The following is a 17,204-nucleotide window of genomic DNA, read 5'->3' on the forward strand; positions in this document are numbered from 1 at the left end:
GAGGCGGTAAGCAGAAGACCTATATACTGAAGCAGCTTGATGACTAGAAGGATTAGCATTATTATTTGATGCGTAAAACTTGAGGTAATTTGCTGCCCAGAATCTTGAGGGTCATTCTTAAACACTTAGGTGACAAAGCATACATTTGACAAGGTTTTCATAGGAGTTGTGGGCATTTCCAGGGGTAGTTTATGACCCTGGTGGTAGTTTGACCCTTCTGTACCATGAACCAGAAATACCACTCATTAGAACCAGAGTGATCTCCTTTTTTGGGCCTTTTGGAAGTATAGTTGATGTGAGAGGAGACTTTCATAGGAGTTGTAGGCATTTCCAGAGGTAGTTTTATGACCCTGCTGGTAGTTTGACCCTTCTTCTGTACCATGAATCTGAAATACTAGTTATACTACTCATTAGAACCCGACTGATCTCTTTTTTGGCCTTTGGGAGTATAATTGATGTGAGAGGAGACTTTCATAGGAGTTTTAGGCATTTCCAGGGGTAGTTTTATGACCCTGGTGGTAGTTTGACCCTTCTTCTGTACCATGAACCTGAAATACCACTCATTAGAACCCGACTGATCTCGTTTTTGGCCTTTGGAAGTATAGTTGACATGAGAGGAGACTTTCCTAGAAGTGTTGAGCATTTCCAGGGGTAGTTTTATGACCCTGGTGGTAGTTTGACCCTTCCTCTGTACCAGTGAGTTATATGTAAGTTAGTGATTATAGGTGCTGCAGTACGTGTTCCAGGTGAGCAAAGTGGGCAGCTTAGGATTTCTTTATACAATTTCTTTATAAGGTGCGCGTGGCCTCGGTGCGTATTTCCGTCTCCTTGGTCCTGGAGCCTGTGACTGGGGGCACAGGGCAAGTTTAAACCACATTACTTTCTCCAGGCCTCCCCAGGTGAAGAGAATGCGTGGATTAGAGCATGTATCTACACTGACGCCAATGTGACCCACAGGATGCATAAATAATCGTTAATAGTCGCGTACCAGCGTGAGGGGAAAACATAAAACGCACGGCTTTCCTAGGTAGTCTCATCTTCCAGGCATTAATGAATTCATCCTTTGAATTTTATGAAATATCAAAATTGCATTTTTGAGACAAATATTGCTTACAATGTGTATGTATATGGGTGAAGAGAGACAGTTATAACTTGAATTTGTATTATCGTTGGGGCGGCGCAAGACAGTCCGTCCCCCCCACGTCCTGTGTCATCAAGTTCGGGTTCAAGCTCGTGCTGTTGACACATGATGGCGCGGGCCGTAGCGCTGGTCCTCCTCGTGTGCCTCGCCGCGCTGGGGCCGGCCGGGGCGCTCTACGAGGACCAGATAGGGAAGTTTGACTGGTGAGTGACGGGCGGCGCGCGGGTGGGGCAGCGGGAGCGTGCGGGGAGGCGGGGGCGGCGTGCGTGCCGCGGCGCCGCCAGGCTGGCGGGCTGCACGGAGCCCTGCCCGCCCCGCGGGGCACGCCGGGGCGGCCCCGCCGGGCGCCGCCCACACGGGGAGGCAAGGGTTTAGTAACTAAGGATTTTTTGTCCCATCCAACTTTCCCTGGTGTGTACCCGTGCCGTGCCGGGGGGCGGGCGGGGGCCGGGGGAGCCAGGCAGGTGAACAGGACACTGTTTTGGGCATTATTGAGGAGAGGGTTGCCTGCTAATTTCGAGACACTGACTGCTTAATTCGGGACTAAATATGATGCTTTTTACTATGGAGATAGTATTTTTTTCCAGAAATCACTAAATGATGACTTTTCAATGCCTGAGATGCACTGCCCTGCTCCCACCCATTACTGCTGGCCCACGTAGTGGACCACACCTGCCGCCACCTTGTCCCGTCCCACACTGTATCACCGTCGGCCCACACCGCATGCTGAATAAATTTAAACTAACCTAACATAATGTAACCTACCTAACATGGGGGCTTTTGCCCTCCTTGACCCCCCTTCTATTTTCTGGAAGTCATTTCCTATTGCACTGCATCCAGGGACCAAAAAAGATTCTGTATTGTAAGTATGTATTAACTTCACAAGAAATGGCTACCTTTTCATCAGTATTATCCTCTATTTTAATGGCGGTAGGCTACCATCCGTAACAATGATGAGGTACTGTGTCAGGGTGACAGGCTACCAGGCAGTGGATGGTTCCTAGCTCAGCGGGGATATGTTAGCATTAAGTGCCGGGAGGTTACCATCCTTCATGTCAAAAGGATACTATCTTTAGCATCAATAGGTTACCATCCTTAGTGTCAAAAGGATACTATCTTTAGCATCAATAGGTTACCATCCTTAGCGTCAAAAGGATACTATCCTTAGTGTCAATAGGTTACCATCCTTAGCGTCAAAAGGATACTATCTTTAGCATCAATAGGTTACCATCCTTAGCGTCAAAAGGATACTATCCTTAGCATCAATAGGTTACCATCCTTAGCGTCAAAAGGATACTATCTTTAGCATCAATAGGTTACCATCCTTAGCGTCAAAAGGATACTATCTTTAGCATCAATAGGTTACCATCCTTAGTGTCAAAAGGATACTATCCTTAGCATCAATAGGTTACCATCCTTAGTGTCAAAAGGATACTATCCTTAGCATCAATAGGTTACCATCTTTAGCGTCAAAAGGATACTATCCTTAGTGTCAATAGGTTACCATCCATAGTGTCAAAAGGATACTATCTTTAGCATCAATAGGTTACCATCCTTAGCATAACAAATTTACACTAATATCCCTAATAAGTTACTACTATCTTTATTGTTGGTTAGTATGTATTTATTTTATTAGACACAGGTTGCTGTCTTTAGTACTGATAGGTTACTATTCTCACTGTCGACTGGTTACTATCCTTAGAGCCACTAGGTAAGTAATGTAGCTGCAGTAGACTACCGTCCCCAGTGGCAATACATTATTACTTAAGTGCCAGTAGGTTACTATTTTAGCAGTGATTGTTTACTATCTGGATGTTTAAGGTTTGCCAGAATTGCCCAAATAAGGATAAAACAAGAGTAAACAAGGCTGGTGTTTGCCTCCCCTCAGGGTGCAGCAATATGTGGGGGTGGTCACTCACGCGGTGTTTGATGAGTCCAGTGTGCCTGCCCGGAGGATCATCGTAGCCACTGCCCAAAATGTGCTGGCAGCGCTCTCTACCAAAAATGGTGAGTCATCAAATTCATGATAATGCTAGTCACTCATGTGTGTGCTGTTTCCAAGATTTCATGGAGACTTAGTGGATGGTATATATACTGAGACATGATAGAAATAGATTGTAAGGATTAGCTATTGCACTAAGACTTGGGAAATGTGATCAGGTGAGATTGCGTGGAGACACATCCTGGAGACCTCGGACACAGGCAAGGTGGACCTCCTAGCGAGCGAGGGTCCGCAGGTCACCACTGTGGCAGGAAACTTGCTGCGCAGTTGGGATGCCGTTTCCGCCGCCCTGGTGGAGGAGATCCAGCTGGACCACACGCCAGCGCCCGGGTGAGTGGGATGAGCGGCAGTTCAGGGTGACGCTGCCTTGCTCTGGAGTGCCTAGGCCTTGTGGACTGAAATATTTCCTTGTATAGTAGTACATTTCTAACATGTGATGGTTTGTAGAAGTGTTGTTTAAAAACTGGCCTAAATCCTACATGGCTTGGGAGATGATATTTTTGGTATCTTGCAGTTTTGACCAGGATGACTTATTGTATATATTTTTTTCTTTTTAATCTTTCTTACAGAGTCCTGCAGCGAGGAGTGACTCTGAGTGACAGTGAGTTGGTGCTGGTGGAGGTGATGGTGGGTTCAGTAGCCTTAACCACGCTGGACCGCTCCTCCGGTGCCATGCTGGACCAGGAGACCCTCGCTGTCCCCTGGCTCACCCCAGACACCAGGTGAGGCTCACAGCCCTATGCCCCTCTCCGGGGAAGAATTACTAGTTTATTTATTTATTTATTTATTTATTTTTTATGACAACTTCTAAGTTCCTGTTCTTGTTCCCATAGATGTGCCTGCAGTGACAAGTCCTTGGTGTGTGTGGAGGTGTCTGTGGGTCTGTTGTTTGTATTGCCACTGACCTCTGCCTCTCCAGCCTTCAAATCTCAGCCTTTGACCTCCATTGGCTTGCAGCAGAGTGAAAATGCTCCAGAGGTGACTCTCCAGAGTGTGTCTGGGTCTCCTACCCACATGATCATCCAGGTATGAATCTGTTTGCATACAATGGTATAGGAAATGTTTTGATAAGGTGGCAGATTAGGTGGGCTGGAGCCACAGGGCATGTACTGAAGGTTCATTTACTGTAATCTGCTGTCATATATGTGCATCCATCTCACATCTTTATATATTTTTTTCAATAATAAGGCAACTCTTTTAAGTTTCTCTATTGTTGTGTGGGTTAGTCAGTCATTTAGTAATTCAGTTTTAAATAAAGTGAAGTAAACAGAGTGCTACACCCCAGGTCGCTGAGTCGAGGAAGCTTGTTCACCTGCATGAGAGTGAGCTGCACCTGGTGAGGGACCTGAGTGGCACCCGAGCCTCGGCCATCACCGACAACGTCCTCTACACTGTGACACAGACGGGCAGGGTGAGTGCTTCGCCACATGCCTGTGTGTTTTGTGTGTCTTTATCTATTTCTGTGTATGTTTGTTGATTTATTGAGCAGAGATTAGGTGATTTTAAGCATTTCATTCAATTGATTGATTCATTGATGGTGATGTCCAGCTGCCTGACAGTGTTTGAAAATAGGTAGCTGTAGGTGGTATATTTTTTATGTGTTCTCACACCCACTGCTTCTGTGCCTCCTATGTGTGTATTGCTGTTGTAGGCCAGGAGGTGGTATTTCATACACATCTGATTTGATGCTTAAGATATACTGGAAATTAGGGCTCAGATGTCAAAATATTGGATTAATACCTGGCAGTGTGCTTGCATCTCATACTTTGTTGTGTCTGCAGTTGGTGACAATTGGAGCCATGCAGCTGGAGTCTGGCGAGGAGCTGGGGGAGCAGGGCGTGGTGGTGGAGCTTCCTCTGCAGTCTGGCTCGGTCCTCTCCATGGACGTTCATCGCTTTGAACGGCGGGACGGTGGGATGGCCCTGCGTGCATTTGTCACTTGTTCTGACCATGCTCTTCACCTCATCAGCAGTGCAGGTAGAAAAAATGGATGGATTTATATATTTTTTTTATGATGACTCACACTTTCATATTAAAGCAGTTGTTTTGAATCAGATTTCTATTCGTGCTTATAGAAGGGTAGAATCTTAGTTTGTACACAAGAAAATTGGTGACTCGGCCATGGATGGTGAGGTGATGCATTTTTTCCTGGCCAGGTGTTGTGTGGTCGAGGGAGGAAGCGCTTGCGTCTGTCATTGCTGCTGAGTCTGTGGACCTGCCTGTAGATGGCGCCAACATCAACTATCACGACAAGCTGCCACCTCTCACAGGTATGTACTTGTGTGTGTGTGTATGTGTGTGAGTGAGTGAGCGGTGCATGGGGAAATGAATGTGGGTATGAGACTATGAGTATAAGTTGACATAGAGAGATTTTTGCATGTATTAAAGAAAATATTATCTGTTAAATGGTTGCAGAAGTTGATCAATTGTTGGCAGAATTGTAGATATCAGAAGAAAGAAATCTGATCATATTTAGTCTTCTTTACTTACCTGTGTTGAATATTTTTTTGAGTTTGGAGTGATGTCAGTGAACGGTACAATTACTCAGTGGTGGGGGTGGCTTCGGTACAGTAAAAATCCCAATAGTCCAAATTTTTAAGGTGGCTGACAAAAATTCCAAAGGAGTCCATAGTGAAAAGTGTAGAAATAGGTGAATTTTAAAAGGTTTTGATTGCACTTAATAATTTATTAATTTTGCTTGCTTTGGCCATTGTTTTAAGTTGTTACAAAACATTGCTCGATGAATTTTTACTGAAATATTCATAGCTTAAAGTTCTCCCTCAGCTTTGTGTGGCAGATGTATTGGGATCAAGGTGCTAATTTGTATATAGATTATAAGTTCTCATTGATTATTTTTCAATATGTAGATTTTCAAGTGAGTGTTGATAAGAAATAGGCATGAAACTTGAATCTTGTAATATTCTAGTTCTCTAACTGCATTATTATTTGTCTTTGGTTAATGTGCTTAGCATCAGCTTCATCATTCTATGAAGAAACAAGTAAGTCAAAGCTCCGGAGTATACAAGCACAGTACTCTGCAGACTGGGCCTGTGTGGTGTGCTTGTGTAGGTTGATAGCAATACTTTACAAAAAAAGATGTCTGCTACACATGAATTATTGGGTTGATATTTTAATTCATTATGTGTGAGTATTGGTAAGTCATCTGTATTGGTTAATGTTGTCAAGTAAGTCTGAGTACTGTGGAGTAGGCAATAGCCAGAAGAGAGGGTAGCCCTGAGAGAAGTAGACATGGGTATGCATCCTTGTTTGGGAGTCAAAAAGATCATGTGAAAGTTGTTTAAAGTTTGCATGAAAGACTAGTAAGCTAAAATTTGTGTATGGTTGTTTGGGTGCTTGTGTGGTATGAGCACAGAACAACGCAAGTCAGGTGTTCCATTGATTTAATAATTGGTGATCACTGTTCCTGTTGATCATCACTTATCATGGAAAATATATGAGGTGGTTTATACTGCAGGCAAGAGTGGATAACTAAATATGGCCTATTGTACCTGGACCACAGACCTCGTGTACAGTCTGAATGTCTTTTTTTCCAAGTGTGGGACCTTAACATTGTGGCGAGGAAAGGAGTTACCAACAGTGATAGTAATTGTATGTAAGTCTCGCCATTAGGACAAGAGACCATGTGCATGAGTAGGGAACAGTCTAGTATTGTCCTTTTGAAAGTAGATAAGGAGATAGATTTTGATAATTGAAACTTTTAATCTTTGTGGACTTTCAGTAGAAGTTTTCTCGTTTTTTTATATTTTTGTGTCATGTACAATATGTTATGGAGTGGCTTGATGGTGTAGTTGTAAGCAATCCTGGTCCTGGGTCCAAATCCTGGGTCTTATGAAGGCAGTTTGGGGTTGTCTCCTCTTATACTGTAATCCCTATTCACTTAGACGCTAGGTATGAGTATTAGTTAAGAGTAGTTAGTACTTGGTTTGAGAGAAGAAAGATAGACATTTTAGGAGCTGGTAAACACTTGAAATGGTGTGGTGGGATGAATAATGGAAGTGCTGATGAAATGGGTTGTGGGAGGACTTAGGAGGAGTGTCATCGATAGAAACTGGAAAGGGAAGGAGTGGTGTGAAGTACTGGTCTCCTCAAGCGTATGGATAGGAGTAAATGGGCATGGATGGAATGGATACAGATAGAATAATAAACAAGTGTGGTGCTGTATTGGTATAGCCTTGATGCCCACTCTGTTCTAATTCTTCTTTATGCAGACCATCCATCGGAGAACAAGGCATTTGAATAAGAAAATTGTCAAATGCATGAGATCTAAGAGTGAGTGGTATTCAAGTCTTGGTTCAGTCATCTGTTTTCTCCTTGTTCAGTCATCTGTGTTCTCTCAGTTTTAGAGGGGGGAGAGTGGGTGATTGGAATGGTCTCACTCACCTGCCCGGAGTAGAATGGTTGTCTCTGCCTCCAGGTCTGCTCGGGAGTCTGGTGCATCGGGTGCAGACGCAGTGCTCTCAGATCAGCCACTGGTTCAAGTCAGTGACCGGTAGCACAGACTCGTTCCAGGAGTCCCTCAACACGCTGAAGAGAGATGAGCTGAATCTCCGGAAGCTGCTTGTTGTGGCCACCAGCAGCGGGAAGGTGAGGCATTTTGGGGCTTGAAGTTACAGGACATAAGTAGTGTTTTGAAAGTATTTTATAGCACTCCAGCATAGTAGATACCTCTTAGCCATTTTACAGTTTAACCTTGGACAGCCATTGCCTTTCGCAGATTCTGGGCATTGACAGCTGGAACGGTGATGTGGTGTGGAGCATCTATGCCCCCCTGCTTGCTCCTCTCCCAGGGAACAAGCTGCTGCTCTACTCACAGCGCACCTCTGCCCACTTCCCCCTCCAGCCGCAGTGTGTGGTGGTGGGCAGGCACAAGGTGAGGCGACAGGACATTCTGGAAGACTGCGTGTGTGTCTGTTAACCTTTTCCATCCGTGACGCAGACGTCGGCATCACTGTATGGAAAGGGTCAAGAGGAAATGGAAGAGGATTAATTCTCTTCTAAACCTCTCAATCCTCCTCTAAATTCCTCTTAATCCTCTTCCATTTCCTCTTAAGAGGCTTAGAAGAGGATTAAGAGGTTTAGAAGAGGACTAACCCGGAGTGAAAGGGTTAAGTGGAAACAGTATGCTGATATGCTGTTGTCTTTCCAAGCATGTATAGTTGACATTAAAGGATCAGGTCATACTGATAATGATCATAACCATGCTTATTCAGTTCTATCACCAATTTACTGGTAGTTTAGGGTCAAGCTCTTTTTGTCTGGACAAATTTGAGTCATTCCCAAATGCAGTCTGTAATATTGCTCTTCATCACAGGTGACCGGGGAGGGCTTTCTAGTGCTATTCAACCCCATCTCTGGCACTACCACAGGGGAGCGAGGGGGAGTGGTGCCCCTGGGCTACCACCTGGCCCAAGCCTTCCTCATGCATTACCCGGATGACCAGTACCTGAAGGTGAGGATGTATAAAAAAGTGAGCTAAATAGGGTTGTAAAATTCCAGGGAATTTTGAACAGGAAACTTTCCATGGGGATTTTCAGGAATTTTTGGGAACTTTGAAAATTGATAAAAATTTTCAAGTTTGCCCATAGCACCTTCAGGCTTTTTTCTTTTTTTTGTGACTGAGGTTATTGTTGCCTCTTTAGACTTCAGTTTTAGGGGGTTGTTAGTGAATGTCTCTAACCCCGGTGGTGGCACAGGCAGGATTGTTTAAGTGACGCCTATTGAGGCCCATTCTGCCCTCCTGTTAACCTAACCTAACCTAACAAAACCCCAAATGGTCACTATAGGTCTTGACTCAAAATTTATTTATGCTTCCTTACTAATGAGACTTTCCATACAACAAAATGAGTTTATTTGTTGATGGATGCCATAAGTTGTTGGCTATCATATGTTTGAAGATGCCCTAACCTAACAAAACCACAAAAAGTTACCATACGTTATTAATACAAATACAAATGGGTGAAACAATTGAAAATTCCCGTGCCCTGAAAATTCGTGGAAACTTTCCTTGGGAAGTTTCTATTTTTCTGGAAACTTTTCCACCCTTTGCAACCCTAGAGCTAAAAGTTAGGATGTGTAAAAAGGGAAGAGGTGAAGGCCTTCTGTTTCCACAAGGATGCAGGTTAGGTCAGGAAAGTGTAGTTTGAATCTCGAGTAAGAAAAGTTGGTAGTTAATGAATAAGTGGTCAGGACAGTAGAGTTTATGGGTATTGGTGAATAGACTCAGTATTTCAGGATCTGTGTCTGCTTGTAGCAATTTCGTAGTGTACTAAATTTTCTCATTTTTCCTATCCTATCTAAATTAACTAACATTATGGAAAATATATTGTTACTCCCAAAAATTAGACCTTATATGTTAAAAATTTTACAACTGATTGAGAAAACAAGTGAAGACAAATACTAGTAATCAAAATTTTCTGCATCGAACCCTTTCTGTACTTGTTTTGTGTGTGCAGCCGCTGATGCTGGTGGACAAGGAGCTGCAGCCCCACGTGTTCCCTGCCAGTGGGGAGAAGGTGGTTCTGGAGCACAAGGACTCCGTGTTTGTCCACCTCGCCCAGCCCGGCAGCAGCACCCTCACCGGCTACACCCTCAGGTTCTCCAAGCCAGGGGTGAGTGCCTCTTCAGCATTCATCCATGCAAGTTATTAAAATGAAAGCTTTTATTTATTTTTTTCTACAGTGTAGGAAACAACTCAAGGGCAAAGGCTTATAAGAAAAAGAAGCCTGCTAAACATTGCCCATGTAAAAAGAGAGGAATGAGAGACCAAAAAGAGAGGTCAATTTTGGATGGAAGGGTGTCTTGATACTCTCCTCTTCCTCATGTATGTTAATATTGTGTGCATCAAAGTAAAAAATATCATCACTGGGAACATGGTGTGTGTGTGATGTATAATATTGATGCCTTCATGCCACCATTGCCTCTGCAGATGTTGACGCTCTCTGAGATCTGGACGGTCTCCCTCGGGGGCGGACCCATCACAGGCGTTCACGGCAAGTTGGTATCCGAGAAAGTTCACTCCCCCGGCCGGGTGCTGGCAGACCGCTCGGTGCTCTACAAGTATGTGAACCCCAACCTGGCTGTAGTCACCACCCAGGGGTACGACCACATCAACAAAAGTGAGTCTGGGCACAAGACACAAGGTTACTGCTTCTTAGATTCAGGATTCCTTCTGCTGAACTGCTTCCTTTGCTGTAAAATAAATGATAAATAAATAAATAAAAAATATCAGATGGGTTAACTATTAAAAAGTCAGACAGGTAAACTAAGAAAATCAGACAGGTAAACTATTAAAAAGTCAGACAGGTAAACTATTAAAAAGTCAGACAGGTAAACTATTAAAGTCAGACAGGTAAACTAAGAAAATCAGACAGGTAAACTATTAAAAAGTCAGACAGGTAAACTAAGAAAATCAGACAGGTAAACTATTAAAGTCAGACAGGTAAACTAAGAAAATCAGACAGGTAAACTATTAAAAAGTCAGACAGGTAAACTAAGAAAATCAGACAGGTAAATCCATTAAATATGAGGTGAAGAAAACAATGGTGATAGTAGTTGGGGTTGGTTAATTACTGTTTCTTAGACTCTGAGGAGCACTGTAAATGCACAATGGATGAGGTGAAGAGAACACTTGTGGTAGTATTTGGGGTCTGTTCAGTAATCACAATGTTCCCGTTTTCAGACACAATGAACCTGTACCTGATAGACACGGTGACCGGGGCCGTCATTGAGTCAGTCTCCCACAAGAAGGTGTCCGGACCTCTCCACATCGTCCACTCGGAAAACTGGGTTGTCTACACACTCTTCAACGACAAGTACCGTCGCTTTGAGGTGACTCGCTGACAGCTTGACAATTCTGCTTTTTTTTCATACCTTGGGAGCACTGTATCTTTTAGGGCCTTCATGAGGGAGTTTATAATTTGCTAAAGATAGAGTAGTTGAGAACGTATCGAGAAACTTCACTTGAAAACAAAATGATCACCCTTTGAAGACCATCTCTCGCTTTGTTTGCTGTCAGTATTTAGTGAGTCTTCTTTATGATAACAGAAAGGACTCACTGATAGCTCGTCAACTTTTTCCTTTGTTCTTATATTGTTAATGCTGTCTTCTAAAGCCTTCAAGCAGTAAGGAGATGATAGTCTTGAGAGAAGGTGTAGCATTTGCTTGGGGTCAGTGTTCAGTGAAGGCCTTTTTATGGTGAAAGAAAAGGTATTTAGTCACCTATCCTCCCATCTTTTTAACTTACTCAAATTTTATCTTTGTAGCTTAGTGTGAGCGATCTCTTACATACCTACTGTGAAATGTGACGACTAAACATTACCTCTCACATCTTCAGGTGACGTCCTTAGAGCTGTTTGAAGGCTTGAGTCAGGCCAATGCCACAGCCTTCTCCTCCTTTGGCGGACGGGCAACCCCCCCCATCCTGGAGCGGCAGGCCTACATCATGCCTGTGGGGGTGCAGGCGGCCACCCACACCACCACGGAGAAGGGCATCACCACCAAGTTCATCCTGTTTGCCCTGCAGTCTGGGAATGTGCTTCAGGTAGGGCTTGAGAAATATATCTACTATTTATGCATGACTACACTTTTCTTCATTGAATTGCAGCAGCCACTTTTTGTTCCATTTCTGTAGCTTGGTGATGTTTCTTGTAGGAAATCTGCAGTCAAGGGGGTAAGAGTATCATCCAGCACCTTACCAACCTCTTTCAGATGTCCAAGTGGTTCCTGGACCCCCGGCGGCCAGTGACGGGGGGGATGAGGGAGGAGGGCCTCATGCCTTACATCCCGGAGCTGAGGATTTCCCCGCACGACATGATCACCTACAACCACACTCTCCCCCGTGTCTCCGCCATCTACACGGCTCCCACTGGCCTGGAGTCTGCCTGTGTAGTGCTTGTGTATGGCTTAGGTAGGTGGCGGTAGTGTTGGTGCGGTGAGAAGAGAGATATATTGCATTACACATATATATTTCATGCTTGAGTGCTTGTGAACTTTCTTTTATTTCATGGAAGGTATTCATTGATTTTATTTAGTATTGTGTTCATCATGATGCTTTTAAACCTTCGACAGTATTTTGTTCTTGCTTCAAATCTTTTTATTGTCATGTATTTTTTTTTTTCCAGTTTTCATGTATCTAACCCATCTCTTGTATCCTTTTCAGACCTGTTCTATACAAGGATGTTCCCCAGCAAGATGTTTGATGTTCTGAAGGATGACTTTGACCACTACCTGATAGGAGGGGCGGTGCTGGCCCTGGCCGTGGCCGCGCTCATCACCAGGAAGTTGGCCCAGAAGAAAGCTCTGAAACAGGCTTGGAAATAGCATTCACTTTGGGGGTCTTTTTTTCATACAGAGGAAATCATGTATTATATATGTCACATCAAGTCTTAATGTACCTTTGAGTAGAAACATGTAGGCAGTATTGTTTGTTAAAGAAAAGGTCTACAGGGGATCCCCATTATTGGCTGCCTTCTTATTCGTTGTTTCACTCTCGCCGGTAATGATTTGTGGAAGGAAGCAAAAAGATTCCCCATTCTTTTGTCATCTGTTTGCTCTTCATAATTTTATCTTAGACATTTTGTAATCCTGCACCATTTTATTTATTTATTTATTTTTTTACATACCTGCAGCACCAGCAGGCTTTGAATATGAACCTAATGGTTGGCCCTGGGCTGTTAGTGGAGCAGGCAAGTATTTTATAGTGGTACCATTCTTGCTGGGCTTTTGCTGCCTTGCAGAGCTCCACTTAATCCTTTTAATAGAGTTTCTCTCGAGTCCGGGTTGATGGGTGGTCATCAGGAGAGCATGTGGGTTGCCTGTGGCCACTCGGCAGTGTCTGAAAATTGTCATCTTTTAGTGTGGCAGGTGGGACTTGAACCCAGATTGCCAGCACACCTGCATGCTGGGCACTCAGCCACTGCCATCTGCCCAAACCTTGACTCAATGCTGCACTGTGTTACCACCAAAGAAGATGGAAACAATAAGGAAGAGTAAAAGTTGCAGGCATACTGTTGACAGCAGATGTGCCACAAATGTCCCACCAACCACTGGTTGCTTCTTTGTGAAGAAAGTGTCACAGGAGAAAAAGGCTCAGCTTTTACCTGAGCATTCTGTTGTCCTTGTCATTTAATCATTTATAAACAAAGAGACTTGTTAGCTTGTACATGAATCTGAGGGTTGAAATGGCTGTAGTCATTACTGGACGGGGTGGTTGACTTCTGAACCAAAACCATGACAGTCTATGCCTCAGTGTTGTTGGTGCTAACAGCCACAATGCTGCAATTTCTGCAATGAATGCTTTAGCTCTTTCATAGCTGCTTTGTGGTGAAAAATCTTGTCCAATTAATAAAGCATCAGACTTCATCCAGAATTGAATTGGCTGCCGCTGAAGTAGACTGCTCAGGTCTGCTTATGTCTTAATTAAACACCATGTTATTAATATGGGCAAAGATGTTTCATCATGTTTCTGTGACCTGCATTAGAGATGAATAATGGGGACCCCCAGTATATATTTTTTTCCCATAACATCTTCCCCCTGTAGGTGTGTAGCAAGTCAAATGGTTTGGCATACGGTACAGGGGTCCAAAGTTTCTAACCTGCTCGGCTAGATCTCCAACACTACTTTCACCTGGCATGCTGTGGGATGATACCTCTCCTCAACATCCCATGGCATGCTCAGCACACTAGTGTGCTCGCCATTCCTCCACTGAGGAGTGTGAATAAGATGTAAATATCTAAAATATCTGTACATCTGAAAAGACATGTGATTAGTCATGTTTGTACCTTACTGTTTCTGTTGATGCTGCAGTTGGGGCTTAGTAGTTCTCTGAACATATGGACACTTGAGCCACTGGACATTCTGTTGATGTACGTTTATTGATCACGGTGCAGTCCCTGGCAGAAGTAGCTTTCCCATGTGAATCCTTGAGCTGCCCAGGATCCACATTCTCCTGCATCATGGGAATGTAGAATGAAAACGTATGGTCTCACTTTTGATCTAGCAAGTCATCCTTGGGCTTGGGACGGGAGGGTGCAGTGGTGCAAGAAGCAGGGATGCAGTTACTACTTAGTGCTGCTTGAAGTGTAAGTTTTGGGAAATAGTGTCTGCTTATGGGAAGCTGTCAAGGTGGAAGAGATAAGAATAGTTATGTTCATTACTGTGTAACTAATGCAACTTTGCAGTCTTACAATAAGAGTTTCTTACCCTTATGCTCTGCAACAACATTATATATAGTCAGTGAATTATGGGCATAATAGTTAGTAGATCACAGCATGTACAGCCTTAATTCTGTAAAGAGGGAAATGCTACTTCTGTCAGGAACTGAATCTTTTTCTTACTCTAGTTAAATCATTATATTCTTGAACTGTGTCAAGGAGTCAATATATGTAAACATTTTGCTGTAAAAATCTTTAGAGGATTTTGAGAACTCATGCAGTGGATCCAAAGGGCAGTAAATTTAAGACATTCTCATGGGTAATAAAGGAGAATTGTAGATTGTAAGGTTGCTACAAAGCAAATATTTATCCTATGTTCCATTGTTAAGAAGCGTGTGAGCCTGTCTTTGTTATCAAGTGAGGTGCAATCCTTTTTGTTAAATTTTGATCCTTAAAGTCACTTACACTGTGAACCTTTAATATGTAATAGAAATAGATTTACTAAGTCATAAAGTTAGAAGTATTCTGGTTAGACCCATTTTGACCCTCCAACACTTCCATTCATTGTAGCTTATTTGAATAGGAGTTGTGTGGTCTTTATTTGTAAAGATAGAACACCATATTCATGTATTTGCATCTACCCTGCCTGGCATCTACACCAGTGCCTGTTCATCCTTCCCTCTCAACTATTTTGTCATTGGGAGAATAGAACTGAAACATGTCCTGTAAGTCTAGCTTTAGGGATGGTTGACAAAATTGAATTGGGGACATTTCAGCCTTGCAGAATAATGCTGGTGCCTCTTGGGGGGGAACACAAAATAAGTTCTTTGTTTGACACTGATGGAAGTTATTGTACACAGTAAATTATAAATATTCTAGTATCAGTATTTGAAGACTATTAGCTGCTACTTATTTTATAAAACTACAAAGACTTAGCAAATTGTGAAGCAAGGAAACATTGAAACAATGTGTGAACATAGCCATAATAATGTAAATATGGTATCTGTATATTAAAGTAAACATTGTGTTGCTGAAATGAGATTCACAATATTGATATACGTAATTATGGTCCGATAGTTTACATAGGTGTCTGATAGACTAGTAAATGGTTTCAACACACCAAGGAGTTAGACCAAAGTAAGCTATTACAGCTGACCCACAACTGAAAAAGTTGGTACAGTGCAGTAGGTGCTTGACTTCAAAGTTATGCTGGTAATGTACTCAAAGGAAGCACTAACACTTTATTGTTTAAACTTACAAAGTGACCTTTTTGTATGAACTGTTTGGAGGCATAATTATGCCGAGAAAGTGTCTGCAGCGCAACATTTACACACCACCTTAAGCTTAATTTAGACTACCAGGGCTGTATTTTCAATGTCCAAAGAGAAATTTATGCAAAAATAGACCTTTAGCTATTCCCAAAGTCTGCCATGGTCAAGTCTGTGAAGCAGAGGTACTGAAAAGTAAATGTTTGAATGCTAAAAATTCCTCACGATTACAGCATGTGTGTAAAAGGTTTCTCTGAGAAAAAGGTATTTTGAATTTTAATTAGTTACTATCTACTCTCATCTTGGGAAGGTCTTTTAACAGGAGCTGTGAGACTCCTCCCACATTACCATTCAGGGTCCAAAGCTTTGCTGAGAGTTTCAACTTCATATAGTTGAGGCAGTAACTGGAAACCAAGACTAACTGGCATGCATTCAAAATACAGCCATGGATCTCTCAATAATTGTCATGCATATTAACATATAAATGACAGTGAAAATGAGCAGTTGAACAACAATCAGGACTACAGTGTTGGCGGCAGTGCAGCCTGATACATCCACGGGGAGGTGGAACTGTGTTATGAGAGTTTGTAAAATGTGTCATACTACCTTAAGGCCTGCTCTTGATGGTGTACATGTATATATTTTGTAAACTATGTCATAACTTATTTTCTGTGGAATCCAGGAACACAAGGGTGATGTGGGGTAATGCTTCAGGAGAGATGTCAGTGACCCTGATGTTTAAAGTTTTGAACAAGTTACAGTGTACATAAAAGGTGAAGAAACTTTGCCTTTCCTTTCTCATTATACATTACCCTGGCTACAAGGAGGTGGAGAAGGTCTGGTGCAGTCACTTAATACTACAGGAGAGGTGAGTGGCTGTTGGATAGGGTCATGTTTAACAGCATTTTTTTAATTTTTATTTGTTAGACTATGTTTTGGTGGCTATTAACTTTCATAACTATCCACAGTTTTGTTGGCAACAGGATCCTAGTGCTGATACTGTTCTTTTTAACCGTGTAGCAGCGACAGACCAAATTTGTGCCACGATATAAACCCCCCAAAATAGATGATACATAATCTGATCACAAATGCTTTGATATATATTATGAAATGGTTTGTGTGAGGGGTGATTTTTCTCATTTTTCTTGCTTGGAGGGACCATTAAGAAACATGATCGCCTCGCTGCTACCGGGTTAAGGTCCACACTATTACAGCCAACACACTCAAGGGGTGAACATCAAGGCCACATGCAGGTATTGTGTATTTTGACAACTTAACATTTTGTAACTTTGGTTATTCATCTGTTGTCTGTTTTATACTTTAATAGAATTTGGTCTCCTGTTCCCCCTACTCTGTGGTCCTCCCCTGATCTCCATTCCTACATCCAGTCTTGATTACTTGGATAAAAATTTAATACTACTTTTTATCGGTTTTCATGTGTCGTTTGTGAGCAGTAATCAACGATAATGACTTGTAGTATGTGTTGGAGATCAAAGTATGAATGTTAGTGTTTAAACATTGATCTGTAAACACAAACTCTATAAATATATATGAGGTGAGTGGCTCGTAATATTTGAAGTTCGCGGGGTCAGACAGACGCGCAGCGGCGGGCGCAGGTAAA

The 17,204-nt window shown here is 42.7% G+C and overlaps 1 protein-coding gene across 1 annotated transcript; it reads left to right on the forward strand.

The window, feature by feature from the left end:
• The first annotated feature begins 1,178 nt into the window (after positions 1-1,178).
• LOC126983028 (ER membrane protein complex subunit 1-like) lies at positions 1,179-16,365 on the forward strand. The gene is made up of 17 exons (XM_050835455.1): positions 1,179-1,344; positions 3,030-3,148; positions 3,302-3,473; positions 3,713-3,865; positions 3,977-4,169; positions 4,429-4,554; positions 4,925-5,120; positions 5,300-5,413; positions 7,579-7,748; positions 7,879-8,034; positions 8,476-8,613; positions 9,617-9,772; positions 10,090-10,279; positions 10,843-10,991; positions 11,497-11,703; positions 11,871-12,069; positions 12,322-16,365. The coding sequence occupies exons 1-17, from the start codon at positions 1,247-1,249 to the stop codon at positions 12,480-12,482; spliced, it is 2,697 nt and encodes an 898-aa protein (XP_050691412.1). The 5' UTR covers positions 1,179-1,246; the 3' UTR covers positions 12,483-16,365.
• Positions 16,366-17,204: the final 839 nt, after the last annotated feature.

Source organism: Eriocheir sinensis, chromosome 52, assembly GCF_024679095.1.
Source record: "Eriocheir sinensis breed Jianghai 21 chromosome 52, ASM2467909v1, whole genome shotgun sequence".
NCBI classification, from domain to species: domain Eukaryota; kingdom Metazoa; phylum Arthropoda; class Malacostraca; order Decapoda; family Varunidae; genus Eriocheir; species Eriocheir sinensis.